Source organism: Sus scrofa, chromosome 2, assembly GCF_000003025.6.
Source record: "Sus scrofa isolate TJ Tabasco breed Duroc chromosome 2, Sscrofa11.1, whole genome shotgun sequence".
Lineage (NCBI taxonomy): Eukaryota > Metazoa > Chordata > Mammalia > Artiodactyla > Suidae > Sus > Sus scrofa.
In genome coordinates this window covers 45,872,286-45,897,907 of record NC_010444.4, presented here as the reverse complement: position 1 = coordinate 45,897,907, position 25,622 = coordinate 45,872,286, and the positions used below count along the sequence as shown (strand labels likewise).

General features: G+C 36.9%; 2 protein-coding genes across 18 annotated transcripts in view; one reads left to right on the top strand and one right to left on the bottom strand.

The window, feature by feature from the left end:
- The window catches only part of ARNTL (aryl hydrocarbon receptor nuclear translocator-like), a 129,538-nt gene extending 127,267 nt beyond the window's left edge, over positions 1-2,271 (top strand). For 11 of the 12 annotated variants that reach the window (XM_021076235.1, XM_021076223.1, XM_021076212.1 and 8 more), the window contains 2 exons: positions 545-647; positions 1,605-2,271. In XM_021076235.1, coding sequence (XP_020931894.1) covers positions 545-647; positions 1,605-1,765 — 264 coding nt within the window. In that variant the 3' untranslated portion in view covers positions 1,766-2,271. 12 annotated transcript variants of the gene reach the window in all.
- BTBD10 (BTB domain containing 10) overlaps positions 3,314-25,622 on the bottom strand; it is a 101,085-nt gene continuing 78,776 nt past the window's right edge. For 3 of the 6 annotated variants that reach the window (XM_021083307.1, XM_021083309.1, XM_021083306.1), the window contains 8 exons: positions 24,252-24,448; positions 21,312-21,597; positions 18,408-18,510; positions 16,852-16,972; positions 10,258-10,455; positions 8,522-8,626; positions 7,782-7,892; positions 3,314-4,450 (listed from right to left, as the gene is read on the bottom strand). In XM_021083307.1, the coding sequence (XP_020938966.1) occupies positions 4,140-4,450; positions 7,782-7,892; positions 8,522-8,626; positions 10,258-10,455; positions 16,852-16,972; positions 18,408-18,510; positions 21,312-21,597; positions 24,252-24,448 (1,432 nt within the window). In that variant the 3' untranslated portion in view covers positions 3,314-4,139. The remainder of the gene's footprint in view (positions 4,451-7,781; positions 7,893-8,521; positions 8,627-10,257; positions 10,456-16,851; positions 16,973-18,407; positions 18,511-21,311; positions 21,598-24,251; positions 24,449-25,622) is intronic. The other 3 variants (XM_003122969.6, XM_003480733.4, XM_005661121.3) reach the window with 2 other exon arrangements.

Here is a 25,622-nt window from a genome sequence, read left to right as displayed (position 1 = left end):
TGGTAATAAAAATTCTCAGCAGTCTCTCAACAACTGATTACTGAAACTGGCATTTGAGGTTTAACTAGTGATTTATCTCTAGTGTTTTGTTTATTTGCGACTCCTCAGAGCTGTGTCTCTTCACAGTATAATCTTTATTTCTTCTTTAGCAACATCTGTTGCTATAAGACGTTTTTTTACTCCCTTACAGGGGACCTGCCCACCTGGGCTCATTGAGGTTTAGTCCTTGGCCTTAAAGAACATGTGAACAGCATGATTCAAGTTAATGAATGCTCTAGGGATTTTATTCAGCCCTTAAATTGCCTGTGTGGGCTGAATGGAATACAAAAAGGAGAACAGTTTGGGGGAGAGTGTTGTTTTTTTTTTCCTTACCGTGACCATTCCTAATAGTCTCTTAGGTGAAATCATCCAGTAAGAAACCAAAGCCTTAATTTTAAGCTTTTTCTCACCTTCCTCTTTTCAACCTGCTTCATTTTCTTGGTGACATCACATATACTACTGATGCAAAATGTTGATGATGTGAAAACTTCACTTTTGTTTGTAGATTTTAAATGGAGGGACTCCAGACATTCCTTCTAGTGGCCTACTCCCAGGACAGGCTCAGGAGAACCCAGGTTATCCATATTCTGATAGCTCTTCTATTCTTGGTAAGTAGCATTATTACCTATTTCCATTGCAATGAGCTTTTAAAAAAAAAATCTGGCATAAAGTCAATCTTAAGAACTGAACATGCAAAACGAGCTAGTTCTAGGTAAACTTGATAAGAACAAGTTTAATGATTGGGTGCTGGTGCTGGTGCAGGTCCAGGTTTGTCCCTGCAACTCAGGAGGATGCTAGAGGAGCCTTGACACAGGCTTTCTCCCAGCATGTGGAACATAATCTCTTCAGAGGGGATATCGGATGGAGGTTCAGAGATAATGCCTAAAACGGTGATCAGTCAGCATTTCAGAGGATATTAAAAGTCATTAAGGGATAAAGAGTTTGCTTCTCCTGGAGTTCCTGTTGTGGGGCAGCGGAAACAAATCTATTAGCCATAAGGCTGCAGGTTTGATCCCTGACCTTGCTCAGTGGGTTAAGGATCCCGAGTTGCCATGAGCTGTGGTGTAAGTCACAGACGTGGCTCGGATCTGGTGTAGCTATGGCTGTGGTGCAGGCCGGCAGCTGTAGCTCCGATTCAACCTCACCTGGGAACTTCCATGTGCCACAGGTGAGGCCCTAAAAAGAAAATAAGAGTTTGCTTCTCCCATCCTACTCATCTTTTTCTCTACTTACCTTTCTAAATCTTTCCCCCCTAATCTCTACCTTCCTATTTCTTTCCTTCTTTAACTCCCTCCTTATAGCTGGTTATATCAGATTATTAAAATGAGGTCAACTCAGATACTTTTAATTTTTATGGTGTTTTAAGTACTTTGTTCTTAAAAAGTTGGTTCTTCCCTCTGAAAAACACCAAGGTTAAAACATATGTGGCAATCCAGCCCCCAAGCAGCATCTCTCATCCTTCTCACCCTACTGTTAAGAAAGTTATTAAGTGTGCTTAGGAACTGCTTACTGTAGTTAAACATGCTTTGGTACTATCACTGACCAGTCTTTATCTCCCCCCATAGGTGAGAACCCTCACATAGGCATAGACATGATAGACAACGATCAAGGCTCAAGCAGTCCCAGTAATGATGAAGCAGCAATGGCTGTCATAATGAGCCTCTTGGAAGCAGATGCTGGGCTGGGTGGCCCTGTTGACTTTAGCGACTTGCCATGGCCGCTGTAAACACTACATGTTGCTTTGGCAACAGCTACAGTATCAAAGTGCATTACTGATGGAGTTTTACAGTCTGTGAAGCTTACTGGACAAGGAGAGAACAGCTTTTATGTACTGTCTTCATAAAAGCCATCTCAGAGCCATTGATACAAGTCAATCTTACTATGTGTAACTTCAGACAAAGTGGAACTAAGCCTGCTCCAGTGTTTCCTCATCATTGATTATTGGGCTAGCTGTGGATAGCTTGCATTAATTGTATATTTTGGATTCTGTTTGTGTTGAATTTTTTAATCATTGTGCACAGAAGCATCATTGGTAGCTTTTATATGCAAATGGTCATTTCAGATGTATGGTGTTTTTACACTACAAAGAAGTCCCCAATGTGGATATTTCTTATACTAATTGTATCATAAAGCCGTTTATTCTTCCTTGTAAGAATCCTTTACTATAAATATGGGTTTAAGTATAATGTATTAGTTAAATATTTTTAATAAATGTTTCCCTTGTTCTATAAACACTTGCACATTTCAAATAATTAGGGGGAAAAAACCCTACAGGGCTGGATCATCAGTTTTCCACAGTGGGTGTTGAAGGACAATCCAGGCCAAAAGCATTTACAGTATTGGCATTCCACCATTACTGTTGTGTGGATTAGTACTGACAAACCTAACATCCAGGAGGATGCGTGTTTGATCCCTGGCCTTTGCTCAGTGGGTTAAGGATCCAGTGTTGCCATGAGCTGTGGTGGAGGTTGCAGACACGGCTCGGATCCTGCACTGCTGTAGTGGAGGCCAGCAACCGCAGCTCTAATTCGACCCCTAGCCTGGGAACTTCCCTAATGCCTTGGGTGTGGCCCTAAAAAGTGAAAGAAAGAAAAAAAAACAGAAACAAAAATCCAAACATTTACAGTGCTTTGCTGGCCTTCATAACAATTCCAGGAGGTACATGATTTCCCTGAGTTACTAGTTTAGCTGCACTGTAAAAATAATTTCCAAATTGTTGCAACTTTATGTGAGAACAAAGATGTTACTGTTTAAACATAAATTTCAAGTCCTCTGAAATTACAAACTGGATTAGAACAAAACTGGCTTCTCTAACTCCCCTTCCCCATACTCACAGTTGTATGACTTCAGACATTCGGTCTGGGTTCACTTAAAACACCTAATATTCTGATTTCTTCTTGAGCTGGGCTACAGAATATTTTTAAAATAGCATTTTCATGAATAATTTGTCAGAACAGCACAGTAAAATGGAAAATGCACTGAACTAGAATCAGAATTTGGCTCAGAAACTCAAGGCTACTATGTAGGACCTAGTAAAAGTATGTTACTGTTCATATTAGGTTGGATAGAAAATGTTCTCTTTTCAGCTCTCACAATATTTTGGATTTATAGTATACTTTATAATTAGTAGGGAATATAAGTACATCATCATACATATACCAAACTGGAGTTTCTTGAGCTACTGTCCGGCTTCTGGTTATACTGATGTCAACAAGATAGGAAATCTGAGACAAAAAAAAAAAAAAAAAAAAAAAAATGTGGTTGAAGGCGGTTATAAAGATCAGAAACGTTAAAACAATGGAATTTTATTTTGATGAAAAAACCAGTTTACAATCATTTAGTAAATGAAGAGCAGACACGCCATTTTCCTATCCCATAACTCTTGGGGAAAAAAAATCATTAGTAAATAAATATCTGTGAACAGATTAAGGGTAAGGCAGACTGGATAATAAACCACTTCTGATGTTCACACTCCTTGCATTATGACTCACTCTAAAGGGGTGAAAACGGCACTGGAGATAACTGATAAGATATGGGCACTGAATCTCATTTTAATCATTCAAATAAGCCCAAGGACAAACACATTTTGCTCATCGTGGGCAGCAAACTATACACAATTTACTGAAAGAATACTTTGAAAGAAGCACTTATTTAAATTATATTGTGCATCACAACTAGAAAAATGGCTTGAACAGTTCCATTTAACCACCATTTATAAAGTGCAACCATGTAATATTCTACATTTTACCTGGGGTGTGGTAACTATCAATCTAGACTGAAAGTACCCCAGCTGCCAATTTCCACCACTTCAGAAAAGATCTAGATGTGTGAAAAAGGACTGTCCCCCATACAAAGAACCAATTCCACAAACCCACTAGTAAACAAATACGTTTATGTAACTGGAACCTCAGGATGCTAGAGTTGTACTCAGTTAAAAAACCAATCGGCTACCTTTGGTCTTTTAAAAAAGCCTACACTGCAATATCCTAAACATCGTTATGTGCATCTCACAATGAAGAGAGTGGCCTTGCAGTGCAGAATGAGGAGAGTGCAACGTCACTGTGAAGAGTAGCATGCTATGGTTTCAAGGAACATCAGCATCACAGCACTGGATTCTGCGCATCAGGATCGAGGTCATTGCTGCCAGAAGGGGGATGGATAGGGAGAATATCCAGCTCATCCACCTGGGGAGTTGGGTGCATGACTACCAGCTGGTCCTGGGGAATGTCTGCGGCAGCTGCTGCAAGGTTGGTGATGGATTTACTCTTTACACACTGAAAGTCTACATGCCGACTCTTTCCTTCTTCCTTCTCCCAAGACATTCGAATAAAGGGTCTTTGGACATAGTTGTAAATCACTTCTGGGCGGCCCCCAGGCCTTTTCTTTACTTTTTCTTTGTAAGTAGGATAACCTGAAGGAGAGAAAGGTTTTACAAACTGAGGATATGCACACACAGGTAGGTACATGTACATGGGTCCCCACATTTCCTATCCAATTTAACCTAAAGAGGGATATTCTACTCTAGTTCCTAAACAAACAGAAATTAAAACAAAGAAGGGAAACCAATAATCTATCCCCTTGGTCATCAGTTCAATAGCAAGAAACTAAAATCCTACTGATATAATTCACAAAACTTTCCACCATCCACCAATCACCAGAAAAACATTTTTTTTTTTGGCCTTTTTAGGGCCACACCTGCAGCATATGGAGGTTCCCAGGCAAGGAGGTGAATGAGAGCTGCAGCTGCTGGCCTACACAACAGCAATGCCAGATCCAAGCCTCGTGTGTGACCTCCACAGCTCATGGCAACACCGGATCCCTAACCCACTGAGCAGGGCCAGGGATCGAACCCATGTCCTCATGGACACTAGTTGGGTTCATTACTGCCACAACACCCAGAAAAACATTCTTAAAGTAAGAGCATGGAGGGGGCGGGTCCCAAATGCAATGGTATGTAATCCAGTGCATCCTGGTCTCTAGTTGTGTATCCTTAATATCCCTGAACCCTTCCCTTCACAGGATCTGGCCTCAAGGCCTACAATTTACTGCCACATCAGCTTTCTACTTCCTTAAACGTATATCTCATCTTTATATTGTTCTGGGTTTTTTCTTTACTTTTTCTGGTTAAATGATAAGGAGCTATAGAGCTCTCTAGCTTCACAAGTTCCAGGCACTTCTGCACTTCAGTCAGCAAAGTCAGTATATTTTAACACCTGTATCATTTTAACATTACCATTCTCAACAACCAAGCAGTTCATTCAAATTGGCAATTCTGCAGCAGCTGTGGATGAAAAAAATGTTGCCTCCCATTTTAGTACACAAGGAATGTCACCCCTGCCCCTTCCACACCCAATGGTGCACCCTGGGGGGAATTCAGGATGGAGAAAAACAGGTTACTAGCCCAAGACAGTTAAGATGCATATCAAAGGAATAAATTTCCATGAGCCCAGACTCTTGGATCTTCCCAAAGAAGCACTAAAATCATTAACTTGAGATGTCTGTTTTTTGTGACAAGCAGTAATCTTTTGATGTTCAACTACATGTTTTTTTTTTTTTTTTCTTTTTCCCTCAGCAAAGCCTCCTACGTATCCTAACTCTCTTACCTCTTGGGAACAGTTTCTCAGAACTATCTGAGAGGCTGTATCCCAAGCTACAGTCCTCAGTAAGGCCACCAAATAAAACATAATCCTTAACTTTTTATCCCCCCAAGCCAACACAGCTTTCCCTGATTCATTATACCTTCCTCCTTTTGGATCATAATCACTTAAGAGTAGCAACTGATAAGGACCATCCTGGTTTTGGAAAAATTTCAGTCATTTATCAGTAAGGGAATTTCTCTAAATAGTCATACTTTCCTTAGAAGTGATCACAAGCTCTTTCTTTCTACTAACAAGTATTACTAGTTTAGACCAAGTACTGGCAAACATTTTCTGTGACAGGCCAGATGGTAAATATTTCAGGCTTGTGGTCCATATGGTCTCTATCAACCCACTCAACTATGCCACTGTAAAGTGAAATCAGCCCCAGACAATACATAAATTAATGAGCTTGTTTATGTTCCAATAAATATTTTTAAAAAGAGAAGTAATGGGTTGGATTTGGCCCATGGGCCATAGTTAGACCAGAGTTGGAATCAGAAAAGAACACAAAGGCTGCACATAGTAGCGACTTTATTAAGGATTCCTGCATAGTGGGATGTACACAGGCATCTTGGTAGCTAGTATATTTAGCCATGTACAGAGTGTGTGTGTATGGTTGAGGGGAAGGGGGCACAAGGGCAAGCAGGACTAAATCCCTTCTAAAGACCTTTTGTAGAACATCTACATTTCACACTTCCACTCAATTACCATCTGAAGGGCAGCACTAGAGATCACAAAGGTTTCCACCTCTATTCCCTTGTCCTTGAATGCTCTTGGAACTATGAGAAAGTCTTTAAAATTCCCATCTCATTGTGTGCCAATCTGTCCTCCATGTAGAATCACTGATCTAACAAGGGTAATCATATTACACCCTTGCTTAAAAACTGCCAATGGTTTCCCCATGCTTAAAGGGAGAAGGTTCAAATTCTTTAGCACAGTATATAAATAAGGCTTTTTACAATCTAGGTCTAATCCATTTGTCATCAGGTTTCAGATCAAATCCCTGCTTCCCTGTTCTCCCAATCTAAAGTAGCTCTTTCCAACTGCTCTTAAGTTCTGAAACCCAACAGATAAATCCCATTATTTGCAAAATGACTGAAGAGGACACATCCTGGTGAAACTATGTCTCCTTCTTGCAAAGACCCTGTTTCTGGTCATTCTTTCCCATTTATCTCAGCAGCCCATTCCTGTGATCTGTAACAGTTCATCTGGGTCACTGACCTGAACACCACGGTCCTCATTATCACCCATCACAAACACATACTATGTGGCAGGCCCCACTTAAAAAGTGTTTTTCATGTATTAACTCATTCTATCCTTACAATAATCCTATGAAGTACTTAGCAGTGCTCCCATTTAGATGAAGAAACTGAGGCACAGAGAAGTGCCTTGGCCAAGGTCATAAGCTATTAAATCACAGGATTTGAACACAAGCAATCTGGCTCTAGAACCTTTACTCTTTACACTATGGTTTGCCAAGAAAGCTATTTTATTTTTAGTAAGGCCACTTTAAAGTAAAAGAAGCATCTGACATGGTGTCTGGAAAAATTCATTTAAATCATAAAATAAGCAATCTAAAAAAGTAATAAGCATATAAGTATGACGAAGTACATTTACAGTTCACTAATTTGAAAATAAGCAAACTATTATCATACCTTAAGACATCAGTAAGCTACTAGTACAGCTTTTACATGAATTTTCAGAAAATACTAGTTTTTAGTTCTGTTGGGCTTTGAGGAGCTCCAAAGATCACTGCTAGGCAAAGAATCCTGCCAATCTTATGGGAATATAGACACATGCATGCCTGATATACTACCTGGGCTTAGTAAAAAATGCAATAGGCCGAGTTATAGAAGAAAAGACAAATTCATATCTCTGTATTGCTAGGGAATCTTATAGAATAAATAATAATTTCTCATGGAATTCTATTTATCTTCTCAGATACAGGAAGCTGATTTTTGTTATTTTTACAGCTATTGCATGAGCATTTGGTAATCATTTGCCTTTTTCTTAAAGTATTCCAACTATATTCTATATGGGATCCGGTTTTTAAACTTTTTTTTCCCCAAAGATAATTAATAGAAAATAGTGAAAATATCTTACCTTCTATTCCCAACCTAATCTTCTTAAGACCCCTCTCCTTCAAAACTGACTTGGCCACATCTCTGTTTTCAATGTACTTGAAAAATCTATATAATTTTGTGCTATAAATAACTGTAAACAAAAAGAAAAAAATATTTTCTTATTAAAATGAAAGTACTTGGAGATTACTTATCTTGATCATCAAAGGGGCCTGACAACTCTAAAAGCCCAAATAATGGATGCAGTGATGCCAAAGGATGACTAGCCAACATGACAGGACAATTCAGTACAGTTAATATACAAGCAAATGTCTACATAAGTTGAAACAAGAAAGCCTTAATAACCAATCAGGTAACCCAATCCATAGGAAGAATCTCCTTCTGAAAGATATATCATACACAAACTTCTTGGAATGGGATCAGCCCCACTTTCTTCAAAGAAAGATAACCTAAAGAAGGTATCAATATCACATCATTATCAAGCAGGCAAAGTAAAAGGACTTTGCTATGATGCCTACAAGGCCTTATCTACAGGGGGAAAAAAAAACTGCCTTGTCAGAAATGGATACATCTTACATTTCATGGATTGAGCAACTATTAATAATTCCCCCAAAGGCAAAGACCCTCCCCACAAACTGTTTTCCATTCAGGCGAACAGCCCCATTTAATACTGATGTTAAAATTGGCAGATTCGAGCATGTTCTGCCTAGGTTAGTCTGTTTAGAGCAAACTGGCTTTGCAAAGGACAGACATTCCACTGACAACATGTTGAGTCTTCCAAATGTGCTGGGCACTTCAGGGAGTTAGACTGATGGACCTTCCTCGCCTTCTCTCTTTCAGGTGGAGTTATCTCCCTTAAAAGGTGAACTGCAAAGGTTTTTTCAAAAAAAGAAAAACACACTCACAAACCAAACATGCTGGTTTAAGAGCCAATAAAAGGGGGGAAAAACGTATATAGTAGCTACTCATGGGGTAAATTTGTGATTATTATTATACCCTTAAAATTACTTATGTTTTGAGAAAGATTTTTTGACATTATAATGTCACATTTAGGAAAATCAGGTGGAAGAGGCTATCTCTGTCTCCTCAAATCTATCTTCTTTAGGCTGGAATATCTTGGCGCAAAATGAAACATATTTGAACAAATTAAGTAAAAATGTTTTCAGTCCTTTTAAACTTCAAAGCTTAAGAAACAAACAAAGGAAAAAAACCCAGAAAACAGAGATGAAAAAAGGAAAAGTCAGATCTATTATTATTATTCCTATGTCAGTATGATATCATCTCTGTGTTCTATGGATGGCTCTGCTCTCTTGGAATCAAATGTTCTGAAAACTAAAATACAAATAGTAAATTTGTTCATTCAAAAATTTAGAGTATTTCTTTCATTTTTCCTGTTTTGTTCAACTTTTTATTCCACATATTATTACAGAAAACCATTGTCAGAAAAGAGCCTAGGAATGAGGAAACAACAACATAAATGTCTATTATCACAATGCAAATTCTGAAAAGTACTACCATAATTTGTGTTAAAATAATCTTCTGAAAATATTCGGAATATTCAAAAAGAATACCACTTGGAGTCTTCTTTATTTTTAGAAAAGGATAAAGGAGTTCTAGTACTTTCCATAATCCTGTACTTTTTACTTAAACCCTAATCCTTACCGAGTCAACAGAGACTAGAGGACAGAACAAGATGCTGGGCTAGCTCCTTGCTCCTCAAATCATTTTTTTTAAACTCTTCTCAATCTATGAAATTGTTCAAAAACACTATATTGGTGGATTCTACACATATATGTATAATATATATATATATATATAAAATAAATTTTCTAAAAAAAATCAGAAGGTTCTAAATAGAAAAAGTTTGGAAGCACAGTAAAAAAAGATTAGTCACTGTTACTGAAGATGTGCGTTTTTGGTCATCTGTGCTTTTGGAAGGGTCATTGTATCCTGCAGGAACACATATGATATTAAAAAAGGAACATCTTAAAACTTAGTCATTTTTGAAATCAATGAGTGGAAGCTTCTAATTTTATACACAAATAAAAGTTCATTCCCTGCCCTCCAAAAAAAAAAAACCCAGTTCGTTTTTTATTATCTACTATTCTAGGATCTACCTCTCTTGGATGCTTCTAAATGCAAAGAAAAAAATCATCAAGATTCAGATATTCAACAAAAAACAAACCATTTCTGTGCATAACAGGGGTGGGCACAGTTTTTCTATAAAGGGCCACATAGTAAATACTTTGTATTTTGCTAGCCATGCGGTCTTCATTCCAACTACTCTACTCTGCCATCGTAGCGCAAAAGCAGCATAGACAATGCATAAAACTATGAAAACAGGCAAAAGGCTGGATGTGACCTACAGGCTGTAGTCTGCCAACTCCTGGTGTAAGTAAGAGTTCAATATTTCTTTATAAAAACTGGCCTTTGATCAACAATATAAAAGAGAAACAAATTTTGATGATTCAAGAGAGAAAATATGCCACAGTACTTACTTTGTGAATATTCTTCTCCCATCTGTGGTGGATATTCTTCATCCCAATCAACCACATCATCATCTGTAAGCACCACTATGTGACATTCACGTTCCCCACTTTGGGCACTAGCTACCATGAGAGGCAGGATCATTTCTTCCAGATAAAATTCAAACTGTCTACGAGCACCATCGTTTGATAACTCATGCATTAGGGCACCTGAAATAAAACCCACAAAACCATCTCAATTTCTTGGGTGATTGACAAGTAAAAGAAGAGCAGAAACAATAAACACAAACAAAACATCAGGTAAGTTCAAAATATAGTGGTTACTCTTCGGTCAACAAACCTTCTCCCAGGAAGAATTCGTATGGAACCATAGAATTTTATAGCAAGAAGGGCCAATTAAAGACATTCAACACAGCCCCTTCATTTTATACATCATGAAGCAATCTGCCTATGGTTATGAAACTATTTTGCAAAATCAGAGTTAAATCCACACTCCCCCCTGCCACTCCATCCTTGGCCCAGGGTATATTTTTTTATTATAACATGTTGTCTTTTTCATCAATGTATGCAGTTATATCTTAAAAGTATATCCTAAGGATATTTTTTCAGACTATCTAAACAAAATAAAATAGCCCCCACATTCTATTTCCCACATGTTTTCTTTCTCATAAAATTATTCACAAACAACACGGTATAGGAGAAGGGGAGAGATGAAAAGGGTCAACTAGCTTTAACATAAGAATCACAAAAGGCCAAGCAAAATATAGCACAGTACGGGAATTACATAGCTTACATGACCCTAGAATTGAGAACAATGAAAGATACACTTCACTTGACCCTTCTTAAATACAGATATAATGAACAACTTTATCCTTCCAAATATGCAGGCACAAATTACCTGCACTGACATAATCATTTTTCTTTCATTCCATTTTCAATGGAAACATCCTATCTAAGGCTCTACCACCTCAGGAACTACTGAGAGGGTCAGAGAAAGACACTAAAACTCAAATCTGTAGTCTCCCATATGAGAGCTTTCCCCCTACTACATGCTAGTTAGATAATAATTACTAATATAATAAAAGATTAAATAACTCTCTCTAGGCTGGCTACTTCTGATTTTTTAAATTCCCTTTAGAGTCAAACTCCTACATATATAAACACAGTCTTTTTCCCCTAACTTCTCAACCAATTCCAATCTGACTTCCACATTCACCACTCAAAACTGTCCTCAATATAGTCTCCAAATGACCCTTAAATTGTTAAAGACAATAAACAATCTTCTAATCCTGATCTTATTTGACTTCCTGATGGACCACTCCCTCTTTCTTAAAACACTCTCATCCCTGAGAATCTGATACCATTAACCCTGGTTTTCTTTCTCTTCTCTGGCAGGTCTTCAGCCACCTTTGTTAACTCTTCCTCCACTAGCTGTTCATTAAATATAGGTATTTCTTAGGAAAATGTTAAGTTCTTTTCTTCTCTTATGCTGACAATGCTCTAATTTATTCTACTAATTCTGCCTTTTGTATTCTAGATGTATTATATTCAACTGCCTCCTGGAAATCTCCACTAGGATGCCCCCTCACAGGCACCTCAAACTCAGTGTACCCCATACTGAACTTCGTCATTTCTGTCTCTCTCTGCAGTGTTTTCCAAATTAGTAAATGGTATCATCATCCACTTGAGTTCTCAGAATCATCTCAGAAGAGTGCTAGTTACATGATAGACTCTTAAATATTTGTAGACGAAATGAATGAGTATTTGATTCCTTTTTTATCTCTTAATTCAATCATTCCCCAAGCCCTATCAAGTCCATTTTATTAAATACATCTTGAATTACATCATTTCCTTCTCTGGAAGATGCTACTTTTCAAAGATAGCTGTAGAATCTCTTATGCTACAAGCTTTTCTGCGATGTGACCTTGACACCTCCTCCCAGAAGGGTAAGTCAATTTTCCTCTCCCCTTTAATCTAGGCTGACTTGCCTGTAACCAGGGGAGCATGGCAGAGGTGACAGCTACATGACTCATGGCTTTGTCCTGGTTTTGAGAAGGCCCGCTCTCCAGATGCTTCCTCTCTGAATTCAGGCTCCAGGCTTGGAGAAGCCCAAGCTTCATGAAGACGTCACATGCAAGTACTCTGTCTGACAGTCCTAGCTGAACCCATCCTTTGAGTTGTCCCAGTTCAAAGTGCAGACATGTGAGTGAAGACGCCTTCAGCTTTCTGAGTCACCCTAGCTTTTCAATTCTTCACAAGACGAGGCCTCAGATATTGTAACGGAGACACAGGCCAACTCTGTTGTACCCTGTCTGAATTTTTGACCCACAAAATAAAAATGGTCACACTTTATGCTACTAAGTTTGGAATGGTTTGTTACATAATAGTAGTTAACCATCCCCACTGTCCCCACCACAGTCCAAGTCATTGTTAACTCTTACCCAAACTCTAATACAACTTTCTAATTATATTCCTCCATCATTTGCTTTTGCTCCTGTGTAATTCATTTTCCCCCATAGCAGCCTAACTAAATCTAATTAGGTGTCTCTAATTTAAGCTTTTCATGGCTTGCACTACTCTTAGAATAAAAGTCCTAAATCTTCTACTTGGTCCTTAAGCCTGTTGTAATGAAAAAGAAGGTTACAGATGAGTATGTACAGTCCTTTAAATTTTTCTTTCTTTAAATACTAACCACATATTGATGGCTCCCACATCTAAATATCTAGTCCACATTTCTCTCTTCAACTTTAGACATGTATACCCAATGCCCCCATTCAGCATTTCCACCTGGATGTTGAATAGGTATTTCAAACTTAACATGTTGAAAATCAAGCTTTTAAATTTCTGCTCCCCATGAGACTTCCTTCCATCTCAATTAATGGCAACTTTACACTTCCAGTTAATTAAAGTCCTCTTCTCTCTTTTCCACCCCATATTCACTTAACAAGCAAATCCTTATAACTGCATCCCATATATGCAGAATTTGACCACTTCTCACTGCTTCCACCCTGATTTAAGTCACCACCATCTCTTACACGGATAGTGCTAACAGCTTCCTAATTACCTCGTTGTGTCTACCTTAATTTCCCTTCCAGCCCATTTCCAACCCAAAAGACAAGAATATTCTTTTAAAGCATTAAGTCAGATTAGAAATGAGGCACTGCATGACTCTATATTGAATTGTGTGAATGGTGCACCCATGAAATGGTAAAGCATGGCAGCCTTAGAGATCATACCACCTCTTTGTTTAAAACCCTCCAATGGCTTCCTATTTCACTCAGGGTAAAAGCCAAAAAGATAAAAGCCCCATGTGACATAGTTCCTGTGACCTCATCTCCTACTACTGACATTCTCATTCACTCCACTCTAACTATACTAGTCTGCTGCTCTCCAACATGAAAGGCAAGCTTCAACACTTGCACTCACTGTTAACCTCTGCTCTGAATTTATTTAAATTTGCCTCTGCAATCCAGGCCTCTCAGACTACTCTATGTCCCTCCCTTACTTTTTTCCTCCCTCTTCAGCACTTATCACTATCTTATATATTATATGCATTTGTTCATATGTTACTTGTTTACCTTGTCTATTGTCTGTCTCCCCTAAAGGAGTATAAGTTTCATTAGAACAGGAAGTTTTGCCTGGTTTGTTATTTCTCCCCAGAACTTAGCACAATGTTTGGTACAGATTGTAGAGTCAATAAAGATTTATTCAGGGAATGAATTCTGTTTTCTCCCAACTTCTCTGGCTTAATACCTCACCACCCACACTCCATCCCCTCCACTCTAAGCCACATTTCCCCTCTTTAAGTGCCTTAAGCATGTCATATTCCTTCCAACTTGAAAGCCTCTATAAATACCATTTCTGCTAAATGGAGAGCTTCTCACCCTTTCCATTCCCTTAGCTCTCAGCTTTAATGTCATTAACTCAGATAATGATCCTCCACAGCCCCTTTACCATACACTTGTCATAGCATATCATTTCTTCATGGCATTTTTCAGAGATTTTCATTACTTGTTGAATGGCTATCTTCCCCACCAGACTGTAAACTCCATAAAGGCAGGAACAATGTCTGTCTTGTTCATCACTATCTGTACTATATGCATGGAACTCCTTAAAAGCTTGATTAAAAAGGGGGGAAAAAAGAAATTACAAGTTAAACAGAAACTAGAAATGTGTAACTGGTACTCAGGAATTAAGAGATAAGGAGTTGGAAGTCCACGGTGTATAGGTAATATATGAAGCCACAGTGGTGAACGGCAGCACTTAGAACAAGACACTTAACGGTGAAATCTAAAGGAAATGTCTTTCCTTAATGGAAAGATGAGGACAGGATATCAGAATTACCACTAACATTATTCAAAATAATATAGCCAATTTAGTAAGACAAAAAGACACAAAAAGTGTCACTTACAACAGGGTCAATTATCTACCAAATTATATATAAGAAAAAACTGAAAAACTATTAGAAATAAACAGTTCTGTTAGATGGCTAAACACAAATGCACAAAATTCAGTAACTTTCTTCTTATATGTTAGCAGTTAGAAATTTTAAACATTCTACCCACAACAGTAACAAAAATACAAAATGGCAAAGAATAAATAAGACCATAGAAGAAGATAGAAAAGAAAACTAAAAAAATGGAAAGACACAGTAGTTAAAGCAGGAGTCAGTGTAACAAATGTTAATTCTTACAAAAAATTAACTTCAGAGAATTCAACGAAACACTGAAAATGTTTTAAATGATATGTTTTTTGAATGTTTTCGATAGACCCAGGTCAGATTTGAGTATGCATGAGCCTGAGGATTACTCTTTATAAAGAGGGAAAAGACTAAGGACACTAAAAATGACGCCAATGGGTGGACCAGTGTCCTGAACAATGCATGAGGGAATAAAATAGTTCTCTCATTCAACAAATGTCATTACTATATCCCTGGCACTATGGACACAAAGTTGAAAAGGTACAGTTGTTGTTCTCAATTCAAACTAATAGAATGCTATAAACTAAGAATAGAGCAAGGCTGACAGAGAGATGAGACAAAGAGGAAACACCCAAGTATCTCTTCTTTCAGTGTCTCTATGTTTCCATGACTCCATATGCAGCCTCTGCCTCTTATCTTCCTTCTCAAACTAAATGTTAACTTCAGTTTTCTGGTCTTTGGTAGCAACCCCATTGTTTCCCACATGGATGATGCCTTTCTTCCTGCGCCTTCTGAATTGGTGCTTTACACATACTTCAAATTTCATTTTCCATACCATTTTCACCCAGGACACTAGATTTTCATTTCTCTTAGCCCTAGGCTTTCATTCCTACGTTCACCCCTGATTCTCAAAACCTCTTCTGGATTATACTGCTTGCCTGGGAAGAGAATGTGAACAATGAAGAAATTATAGCCTAGTTGGGAAGCTACTATCACAGAGTTCTTTCACTATATGGTAAGTTTTATGACAGAAGATTGATAAATTTTCCCACTTGGTTTCTACCATACCAATATTTGAGAAGGTATGATCCCACTCTGCCAAGCCAGTGTTGAGTTTAAGTAATGAAATGAAGATAACCATATATCTGGGATGAACATAAATCAACGAAGACATGCAGCATACTTTTAAAATGGCTTCCCAAATCATATACGGTAATATGTAAGAATATTAATTTGGTTTAAAGACCTTCCATGATCTGGCCCATCTATTTATTTCTACCTTCTGGTCTTGATATAGTCTCTGCTCCAACTAGGTTATTTCCAAAGTAGGTCATTTACATCTGTATTCTAAAAATGAGCAGACCTCTCTACTCTACTCTAGCTAAATCATTCCTAGTCACTCTTTACTTCCTGTCTCCTCTGAATTCTTCCCTAATCCTAGTAGCTCACAATGACATCCCCTTCCGAACTCTTTCAACCACTTAATATCCAAGTCAACATTTGATAATTCTTACATACATACTGACTTTTCTGTGTTATAATTACCTTTTTTCTTAGGCATGACATATCAGTGAAAGGGAATGGTGCTAGATAGGGGGTGAGGGGAACATATCAATCAGAGTTAGGATTTACAAAGTTCTAGGTTGTACTCTGAGACTACAGTTGAAGTTCTTGGATAAAGACATTTAACCCTTTGTATAAGTGAAGGCTATGTATTTGGTATTCAATCTAAGATCTTGAATGACAAACACTGTTCTTGAGAATTATTTGTATCTTCCATAATGGCTTTAAGAAGTTATATTACATGGCAAGTACAAAAAAATATATAAAAATTTTTAGTTGATGTGATCCAAATGAAGCCAAATACCATACTTGGCCAAACCCAGGGCTCCCGAGCTTGGAGATAGAGACTGGCAATAAATGATAGAGGAAACAGCTAAAGAGGAAATCTGGGAGAGTCTATTTTTTTTTTTAAATTACTAAAACTGAAAGAAAGTTTTAGAAAATTACAGTGAGAGCTTACAAAGATCTCTGTGAACGTTCATAAATAATCATCACGGTATTAGAGTGCTTTAGAATTCAATTAAACAAATATTTGAAGTCCAGGTAAATAGCACTGTTTCAAGTTTTTCATTCTAATATACTGTTAGCTCACAAACCCTCACACACAAAAACATCATACTTACTGAGATCTCTACATTTAATAGTACTATATTCAAAAGAGATACAAAGATAGTCACATGCTTCTCTTAGTTCGGGAATAGATATGCCATCAGGACAACGGATTATTCCTGTTTTATAGTAATCCTGAAAAAAAAGAGTAAAGAAGGCATAAAACAGCGGGCACATGAGGTACCTAAACTTACTAAGATTGGGCTTATAGAATTTGCAAAAATACTGGTACTCTGAGTTTTCTCAATTGTGGAATTTTAAAGTTAGGTGGGACCTCAGTTCATTTAACTACTTTTTCATTTTACCAACAAAAATTCATGTCCAAAAGGGTTCACTGACTCGCCCAGTCATACAATTATTTAATAGCAGAGATAAGATTAGAACTCGGGTCTCCCCATTACTTAGGCATCTCTTCTCTCTACTACTATGCTAATTCAGTTGTATCCCCCCCCTCCAACAAGTTGTCTATAAAACTACTGTGCATTTTTAAAACTTTTTTAAGGAAGTTAAATGATACATATTTATGTTACCTTAAATATTACCCAAATAACTGAGCAAAATTTAGAGTTTTCAGTAAAGAAATTCAAAGTCATATCTAAGGATTCAAATATATGCAAAGAGAACACACAATCAGATATTCTTCTTCCGAATACTGTTCTTTGGTGTTTCCATGTTATCACAAACAATATCTATTATTTCCAAAATCTGCTTAAAATGTTGTTAGGAGCTGGCCCCAGAGTAACAGGTAAGTAACTCCACAGCTGAGTCATAAAAATTTTTCTTACATGTCAACTCTATTGGGGGTTAAATGGAAATATGGGCTGTTGAAAAAGCACTTCCCCCAAAATTAAGATTTGGGGTTCAGAGCCACAGTAACACAATTTCTGAAGTTGCTACATGAATGGAAGCAAGACATCTGGTACTTGTCCGAGTACTAACAACCTGATCAAGATCAACTACTTTTCCTCTCTTATACATCAGGATCCTCCTGCTTCTCTTCCCACAACTAAGGAAACCAGATTTTCAGACTGTGGCATAAGTTGCCACACATTATAAATCAAACTTTTATCACTGATTTAAAAATAACAAAACTGTAGTACTAATTCAAATATTCCTTGAAATAAAAGGTTAATTTTTAAAAGTTTTTAAACAAAGATGCTAACAAATCCATTTTAGAGATGATTTTTAAATGTTCTTAAGTGTCCGCACTGTTAGTAATGTGCAGTAAAATACTAGAATTCCAGTAGCAAAAAAATAAATTTACTGTATCTAAGAAAATTAAGGAGGGCAGAGTAATATGACTACAGAAATGTTACCTCTAAAGCCTTGAAAGTATTTCCTATGAAGACCTGAGAAATGAATTATCCCCTATCATATTTTCACAAAGGTGATAAAATTCATTTATTTATATCATATTTATGTACCAAAAAAAGAATTAAATATTAAAATAAAAAAACAATATCCTGGATGCCTCCATAGAGATATCCAAATGGAACTCTGCTTCCAATCCAAGTACCTACCAACAAGGGGTCAACTGATTCAGTCAGTACACATAAGAAATGGCACTCACCAGAATAGCTCGAAACACAGTAGAACCAATCCCCTCCGCCACTTCATACTCTCCCTTCTCATTGGGACGTGTAAAGTTATGTTCTCTGCCAGATCCAAACATCCTATGGTAGCAGATAATTTAGAACTATATCAATAGGATACTTCCTTCAAAATGGAAAAAATTGATTTCACGTATAAAAGTAAAAAGAAATTATAATTTAAACATTAAATTATATCATTCAATTAGTTCAAGAATATCAGAAATTTATTCTGACAAATGTAATAAATAAAGGAATATTCAAAAAATACCTTTTTTTTTTTTTTAAATGGGAAGGAACAGTAGTAAAGATTCCCTATAAGCAAAAAACTTCAATAAAATTCAGAAGCTAAAAAATTTTCTAGTCCCTTCTCCTCAGAGGGAAAAATCAATCAATCTAGGGGAAAAGGTGATTCTTATACTAATCTTAAATGAGGGAAGCAGGGGGAGAATGTAAAGGGGAAATTGTTATCTGTGCCTTTTCCTTAAAATTGCTGTCTTTGATGCAAAGTTAATGCTGTAATACAGCACATACAGTAATATAAACTAGGAAAAAGTAAAATAGTATAGGCAGATTAGGTTATTACACATCTCACAATCTTAACTATAAAAGTAATAAATCTTGCTCAAAATTCTTAGACCTGAAAAATAAGCAGTCATGAAGAAGTTAAGTAGAGAATGAAAAGGGTAAATAAATAAGCTCTTAATATTAACTTTTACATAAGGAAAACACAATTGAATTTGTTTTATTCAAGTCATACTGTTGGCCCTTTAACAATAATTATTTTAGAAAAGAGGCAATTTGCAAAATACATCCTTCAAAATGAAAAGCTGAATGCATAATTTCCAAGAAAATTTTACAACTGTGACTAAAGGAATTCAAACCTCTGAATTCAGTGATAACACCATTCTTAAAGTAAATAAGGCTGATCTAAGTTTTCTATTCAACAATTTCCCAATTTAAATGGTTTCCTTTTTTGTTGTAACACAGAAACCTACAAAGAACAAAGCTTTTTTATTTCAAAGTTTCAAAAAAGAATGCCAATGGCTTTTTTACAGTTCCCATGAATATTAATTTTCATCCTCAAAGATATGCTCTGGTCAACTGACATGAAAAGAAGCCTTCACTGATTTGGAAAAACAAAACAAAGAAACAACAAGAAGAGAGTCTTTCAGCGATCAAATGCCATGCAATTTTCTCAAATACTTTTGAACTTTTTACAAAAGGAGAATGCTATACTTTTCAGATCAATATGGATCACACAATCTTTTGGATTTTTTTTTTTTTAAACAGAAAATGTAGTCTAACAGCTCAAGAAAAATTTCAAATATCTACTTCTACCTTTTAATCTGTGTTCCCTTAAAGTTTAGGTAAAAACATAAAGTACTATCAGTGTCAAGTCATCCTCCTAAGAGCTCCCGTCAATAATCTTCCCCTATGCTTCTAGTAATACATAAGTTCGAGCATCTTTTTCCTCAAAGATGTGAAGTCTAGTGCCAATTTAAAAGGAAATATTTGTGTACTCAAAATGTAAACAGTGTCATATGCTAGCATTTACTCTGTATTCAGAGATACTTAAAAATCATAGACACATACACACACTCTCTCACACATAAGCAGGTATCCCGAATAGTTACTCATACACAACCTAGAAAAACTTTTTTTAACCTCATTTAAACTTCCATTTCATTCATATGTTCTCATTTTATATTAGAATGAACAGAAAATGATACCAATTTTACCACCAAAAGATGTTTGATCCTAGTTCTGAACACTGAAAACTCAAGTCTATATTCTTTCACTGAGGTTCACTTAACTATAATCTGTATTGTTTCTATCAGTCCTAGACTGTGGTTCCCATAACTACATACTTTAATATTTCTTTTTTTTAAAGTATCCACATCAAACTGATAACTCATGCTGACTTTTCAGCTAACTAAACTGCTGTGCTTCTTTTTTTTCCCTTACACAGTGCTGATAGCTACTATATTTTTGCAGATTAAATTTGGGAGCCCCAAGTGAAGGAAATATCAATGTTAAAGTCACCTTGTTTGTTTTTGGGGCTTTCTTTTTTTTTTTTTTTTCTTCCGCCTTTTCTAGGGCCGCTCCTGCAGCATTTGGAGGTTCCCAGGTTAGGGGTCTAATTGGAGCTGTAGCCGTTGGCCTATGCCAGAGCCACAGCAACGCCAGATCCGAGCTGAGTCTGCGACCTACACCACAGCTCACGGCAACACCAGATCCTTAACCCACTGAGCAAGGTCAGGGATGGAACCCACAACCTCATGGTTCCTAGTTGGATTTGTTAACCACTGAGCCACGACGGGAACTCCAAAGTCACCTTGTTAAATACACCATATGGTTTCAGAGTTCCTGCTGTATTGCAACGGGAGTGGAAGCGTCTCTGCAGTGCCAGGACGTGGGTTCAATACCCAGCATGGCACATGGGTTAAAGGATATGGCGTTGGCCACAGCTGTGGTACAGGTTGCAACTGTGGCTGAGATCTGATCCCTGGCCTGGGAACCCCATACACTGTGGAGTAGCCAAAAAAGATAGATACATATATACACACATACATACATACAAGATACATACATACATACAACCAACCTATGGTTTCGATATGTAGGGATCTTTTAGTACCTTGTCCTCATTAACTAATATATTACCTATTTTTCTACTAGGATAGCAGAGGTTATCTGAAATAAAACCAAGTTCAAAATCTGGCTCTATCACTTTCTAGCTGGATTAACCTGAGCAAATTATTTTAACCTCCACAGCTCAGCAGAAACACTACATTCCACCAGAGTTATGGTACAACTTCAAATGAAAAAAAAAAGTAAAATGCTTTATAATTAATAATATAAAGAACTGCAGTAATACAAACCTGCCCAGCATTGTATTTGGTTGTGCAGTAAAAATGGATGGGTCCACAACAAATCTAGTGTTATCCACTATTAGCGTCACTCGCTCTGATGTTCTTACATTCCGAGCTCCTTCTTTTGCATTTTCATAAACAAACACCATTTCCCCAGATGTCTTACAGTTACCATCTGAACTGGACTGACTACTGTTTCTGCTGCTGTTCCCAGCACTGCTGCTGGAACCATTTGGAGATGCTTTTTGAGGACGAGGACTGCTTGGACGAGAGGAACTGTGATCTTTTTCACGTTCTAAAATAAAGACAAAGTTAAGCAAATTTTCTTGAAAAAAATTCAAGATCTATATATATCTTCTGGAAGTTGTGATTTAGAAGAGTTGCTTTATATGACAGAATTTCTGCTTATTTAATTTCAAATAATATTTCCACAGAACATAACAACTATTAATTTATTTTCCAGGAATAAAACATAAAACATCAAATTGTTTTCCAAAATAAGTTTGTAGTCTTTTAAAAAGTAAGATGTATAGAAGTTCCCACTGTGGCCCAGTGGGTTAATGATCCAGCTCGTCTCTGTGGCATTGCTAGTTCGATCCCCAGCCAGGAGTAGTGGGCTAAGGATCCATTATTGCTGCAGCTATGGTTGCAGCTCTGGCTCGGATTTGATCCCTGGCCGGGGAACTTCCACTGCCACAGGTACAGCTGGAAAAAAAAAAAAAAATATGTACAGCTGACTAATGTTGACCCAGACTAAGATCAAAATGAGGTAAATTTATACTACTGCTCTACTTGAAAACACACAGAAATTCAAGGAATAGGAATATTCTCACAAGAAAAATAAGTAAGCACTAAAAGTTAATGAAAAATTAATAAGAATATTGATTGTGGCCACACCCATGGCACACAGAGGTTCCTGGACCAGGGATAAAGCCTGCACCACAGCTGCAACCCAAGCCACAGCAATAACACTGGATCCTTAACCCACTGCACCACCAGGAAACTCTAAAAATAACAATTTTAAATGCCCTAAATATTGAAAGTATTAATACTATTCTGAAAATACAAACTTTGGACTCTTATTACGTTAATAAGGAAATCCCCAAACCAGCAATTTATCTCACAAAAGGACAGTCTCAAAGGAAAGAAAATAATTTTTATGCTTTCAAATGACTTTTAATGTCTTACGAAATTAAGTGGTCTTAATAGCTGATGATACACTTGCTTTCTTTTCATTCTCATTTTTAGTAAGTAAAGCACTGCTACAAATTTTATAGGATCATATAATTATTATCTATAAATTTAATAGGAAATTTTCTTTAGCTGCTCTAACAGTCTACAAAGGGAAAATTAAAACTACGATTCTGTGACAAGTTTCTAAGAGGCCAGGTTACTAAACTTTAAAGGTGACCTAAAAATGTACCTTCATCTTACTAACTTCATCAGCTTTTGCCAAATTCCTCCATGACTCAGGCTACTTAGAACACTCTGTACAGCTTTACAGGTTATATAATTAGGTTTGCTCTATCTCCAAAGATACTCTGACACCTCCCTTTTATTGCCTATATCCACAATGCCGGTAGCATCCCCAAAGCAAAATTTGTTGAAGTAATAATTTATTATACTTCCTATTCTATTCCCAGATACTGAACTTTACATATAAAAAACTGTCAACTCTTTTTTATACTTTTGTCAGTTTTTAGCTTATCACTATTAATCTGATTTTAAGGACCTATTTAGATGTTGACAACTTCTCTATATAATTAGACTCTAAATGATTTTGATATACAATAAGTACTCAGAAACTACCTCAAATAGTAAGTCAAAGTATTTAATTTGCCACTTCTGAAGAGAAAATAAAATTCACCAAGCTCACATTGCTTGTGTACCCTGAGACCGGTGCTTTTCAGTCACATAACGTATTTACCTAATAATAGCACTCATTTATATATTACATCATATATACTAATGAATAGCAAAGAAGAAAAAGGTCTGAGCTAGTTGTCAAGAAAAAAGCAATACAAAACACACTTTTTTTCCTCTTCTATTTTTTAATTAAATTTAAAATACTGAGAATGTTCACTGTGGTGCAGTGCATTAAGAATCAGGTTGCAGTGGGAGTTCCCGTGGCGCAGCAGAAATGAATCCAGCTAGTATCCATGAGGATGAAGGTTTGATCCCTTGCCTCACTCAGTGGATTAAGGATCCAGCGTTGCCATGAGCTGTGGTGTAAGTCACAGATGTGGCTTGGATCCTGTGTTGCTGTGGCATAGGCTGGCAGCTGTAGTTCCGATTCGATCCCTAGCCTGGGAACTTCCATATGGCACACTTGCATTCCAAAAAACAAAAAAGAATCAGTCTGCATTATCTCAGGTCACTGTGGAGGAGACACAATCAGATCTGATGCCAGCGCAGTGGGTTAAAGGACCCAGCATTGCCACAGGTGCAAGACAGGTTGCAGCTGAACCTTAGATTCAATCCCTGTCCTGGGAACTTTCATATGCCATGCGCAGCCATAAAAATAAAAAATTGTCAAAAATCAAGATAAATTAATCCATGAAGGTTACTCCTTCACTACCTTTTTCAGCATGATTAGCCAAGGATTCTTATCATTAATTTACTACAAACTATTTTAAAGTTTGCTTCATATCTCAGAAGATAAAAATCAACTTGAAAAAAAATTTAAATCTACCATGTTACAGTTTTAAAGACTGTTCAAAGTATTTCTTTTATAAGGCTGTCCTGGGCTCTTAAAATTTTTTTTAAGTTTCGTTTAATAAGTTGTTTTTTCACAGAAAGAACCAAGCTAATAAGCTGAAACAGAAGCAACGGAAGAGAAGAAGTTAACTTTACTCTGAAGTATAAGGCACAATTCATTGTTATTACTATTTTAAAAAGGTAAATGCATGCTTTTAAAAACTGTTGGGAAGTTTAGTTGATTTTACATACCAATATGGTGCTGTCGTGTTGGAGAAGTAACATTTCTAATACAAGGAGTGAGCTGGGATTCTGTTCTTTCATGAGATGAGTCTCGTGATCTGTCACTTGACCTCCGTCTATCTCTTGACCTCTCATGTCCCCCACTAGCACCATGCAGACTCATTTTGGTGTGTTCAACAACTCCTTTAGCAACACGTGAGGGAGTACTGATAAATTAGAAAAGAAAATTAACCATAAAGTAGAACATGAGATCACAAATGCTTTCCAAAAAAATCAGAAAACAAAATTCAATTAACGAAAAACTACTAATATTTTGAAGTGCAAGAATCCAAAGCTACAATTTTGAAACCTAATTTACCTTAAACTTGCAGGTTTTATAAATTCTAGAACACTATGTTTGTAGAGATCATATAAGGATGAGAAAAATAAAGCCCAGAGAGGTTAACTTACTTTTGAGATAGTGGTAGTAGTAGAAGAAGTAATATTAGTAATAGTAGCAGTAGAGACCACCAGATCTCTTGTATATTACTCAAGCGTTCTTATTTCTTTGATTGTACAGGAAAAATAGAGGGAAAAAGCACCAGCTTCTCTAACTCTTACAAAACTGAACAATGCAGCAAAGTAACTGCTCGCCCTGCCAAATAAGTCTATATTCTAACTCCAATCAACTCATTTTGATTGAACTCTTCAAAAATTCTAAAAAGGATTTTTTTAAAAGGTAACAAATGGTACTATGTAAAGCCACAGAATTTAAAACTGCAAAACATCTTAGAGTAAATTCCCCCATGAGAAATGAATAACTGAGAATGATGATTAAAATATTCTAGATGACAGCATCTATTCACACAATTATTTACTAAGTTATATGTGCTATGTACACAATGCTGTGCTACATGCCAGGAGAGAAGACGCTCCCTCGGGGAGCTTATGATTTAAGTATAATAGTTATGCATGGACAAGTAGAAATTTAAACAATTCAAGGCTTATCCCAAATTTCAAATACAAAATGACTAAATGTATCTCAAATATATAATAAATGAGTGATAGATAATAAATGTTTTAAGATCTCAAGAGAAGACATCACGTAAAACACTGGTGAATCAGGTGCTAACAAGTAGGTAAGGGTTTTTTGTGGCCACATCAGTGACATATGGAAGTCCCCAGACCAGGGGTTGAATCTCGGCTGTAGCTTTTGCTACGCCAGATCCTTCAAACCAATGCACTGGGCTGGGGATCGAAACCATGCCACCACAGAGACAGTGCTGGATTTTAACCCACTGCACCACAGTGGGAACTCCATAGATAAGTTTTTGTTTGTTTGTTTTGCATTTTTAGGACCTCACCCGTGGCATATGGAGGTTCCCAGGCTAGGGGGCCAAC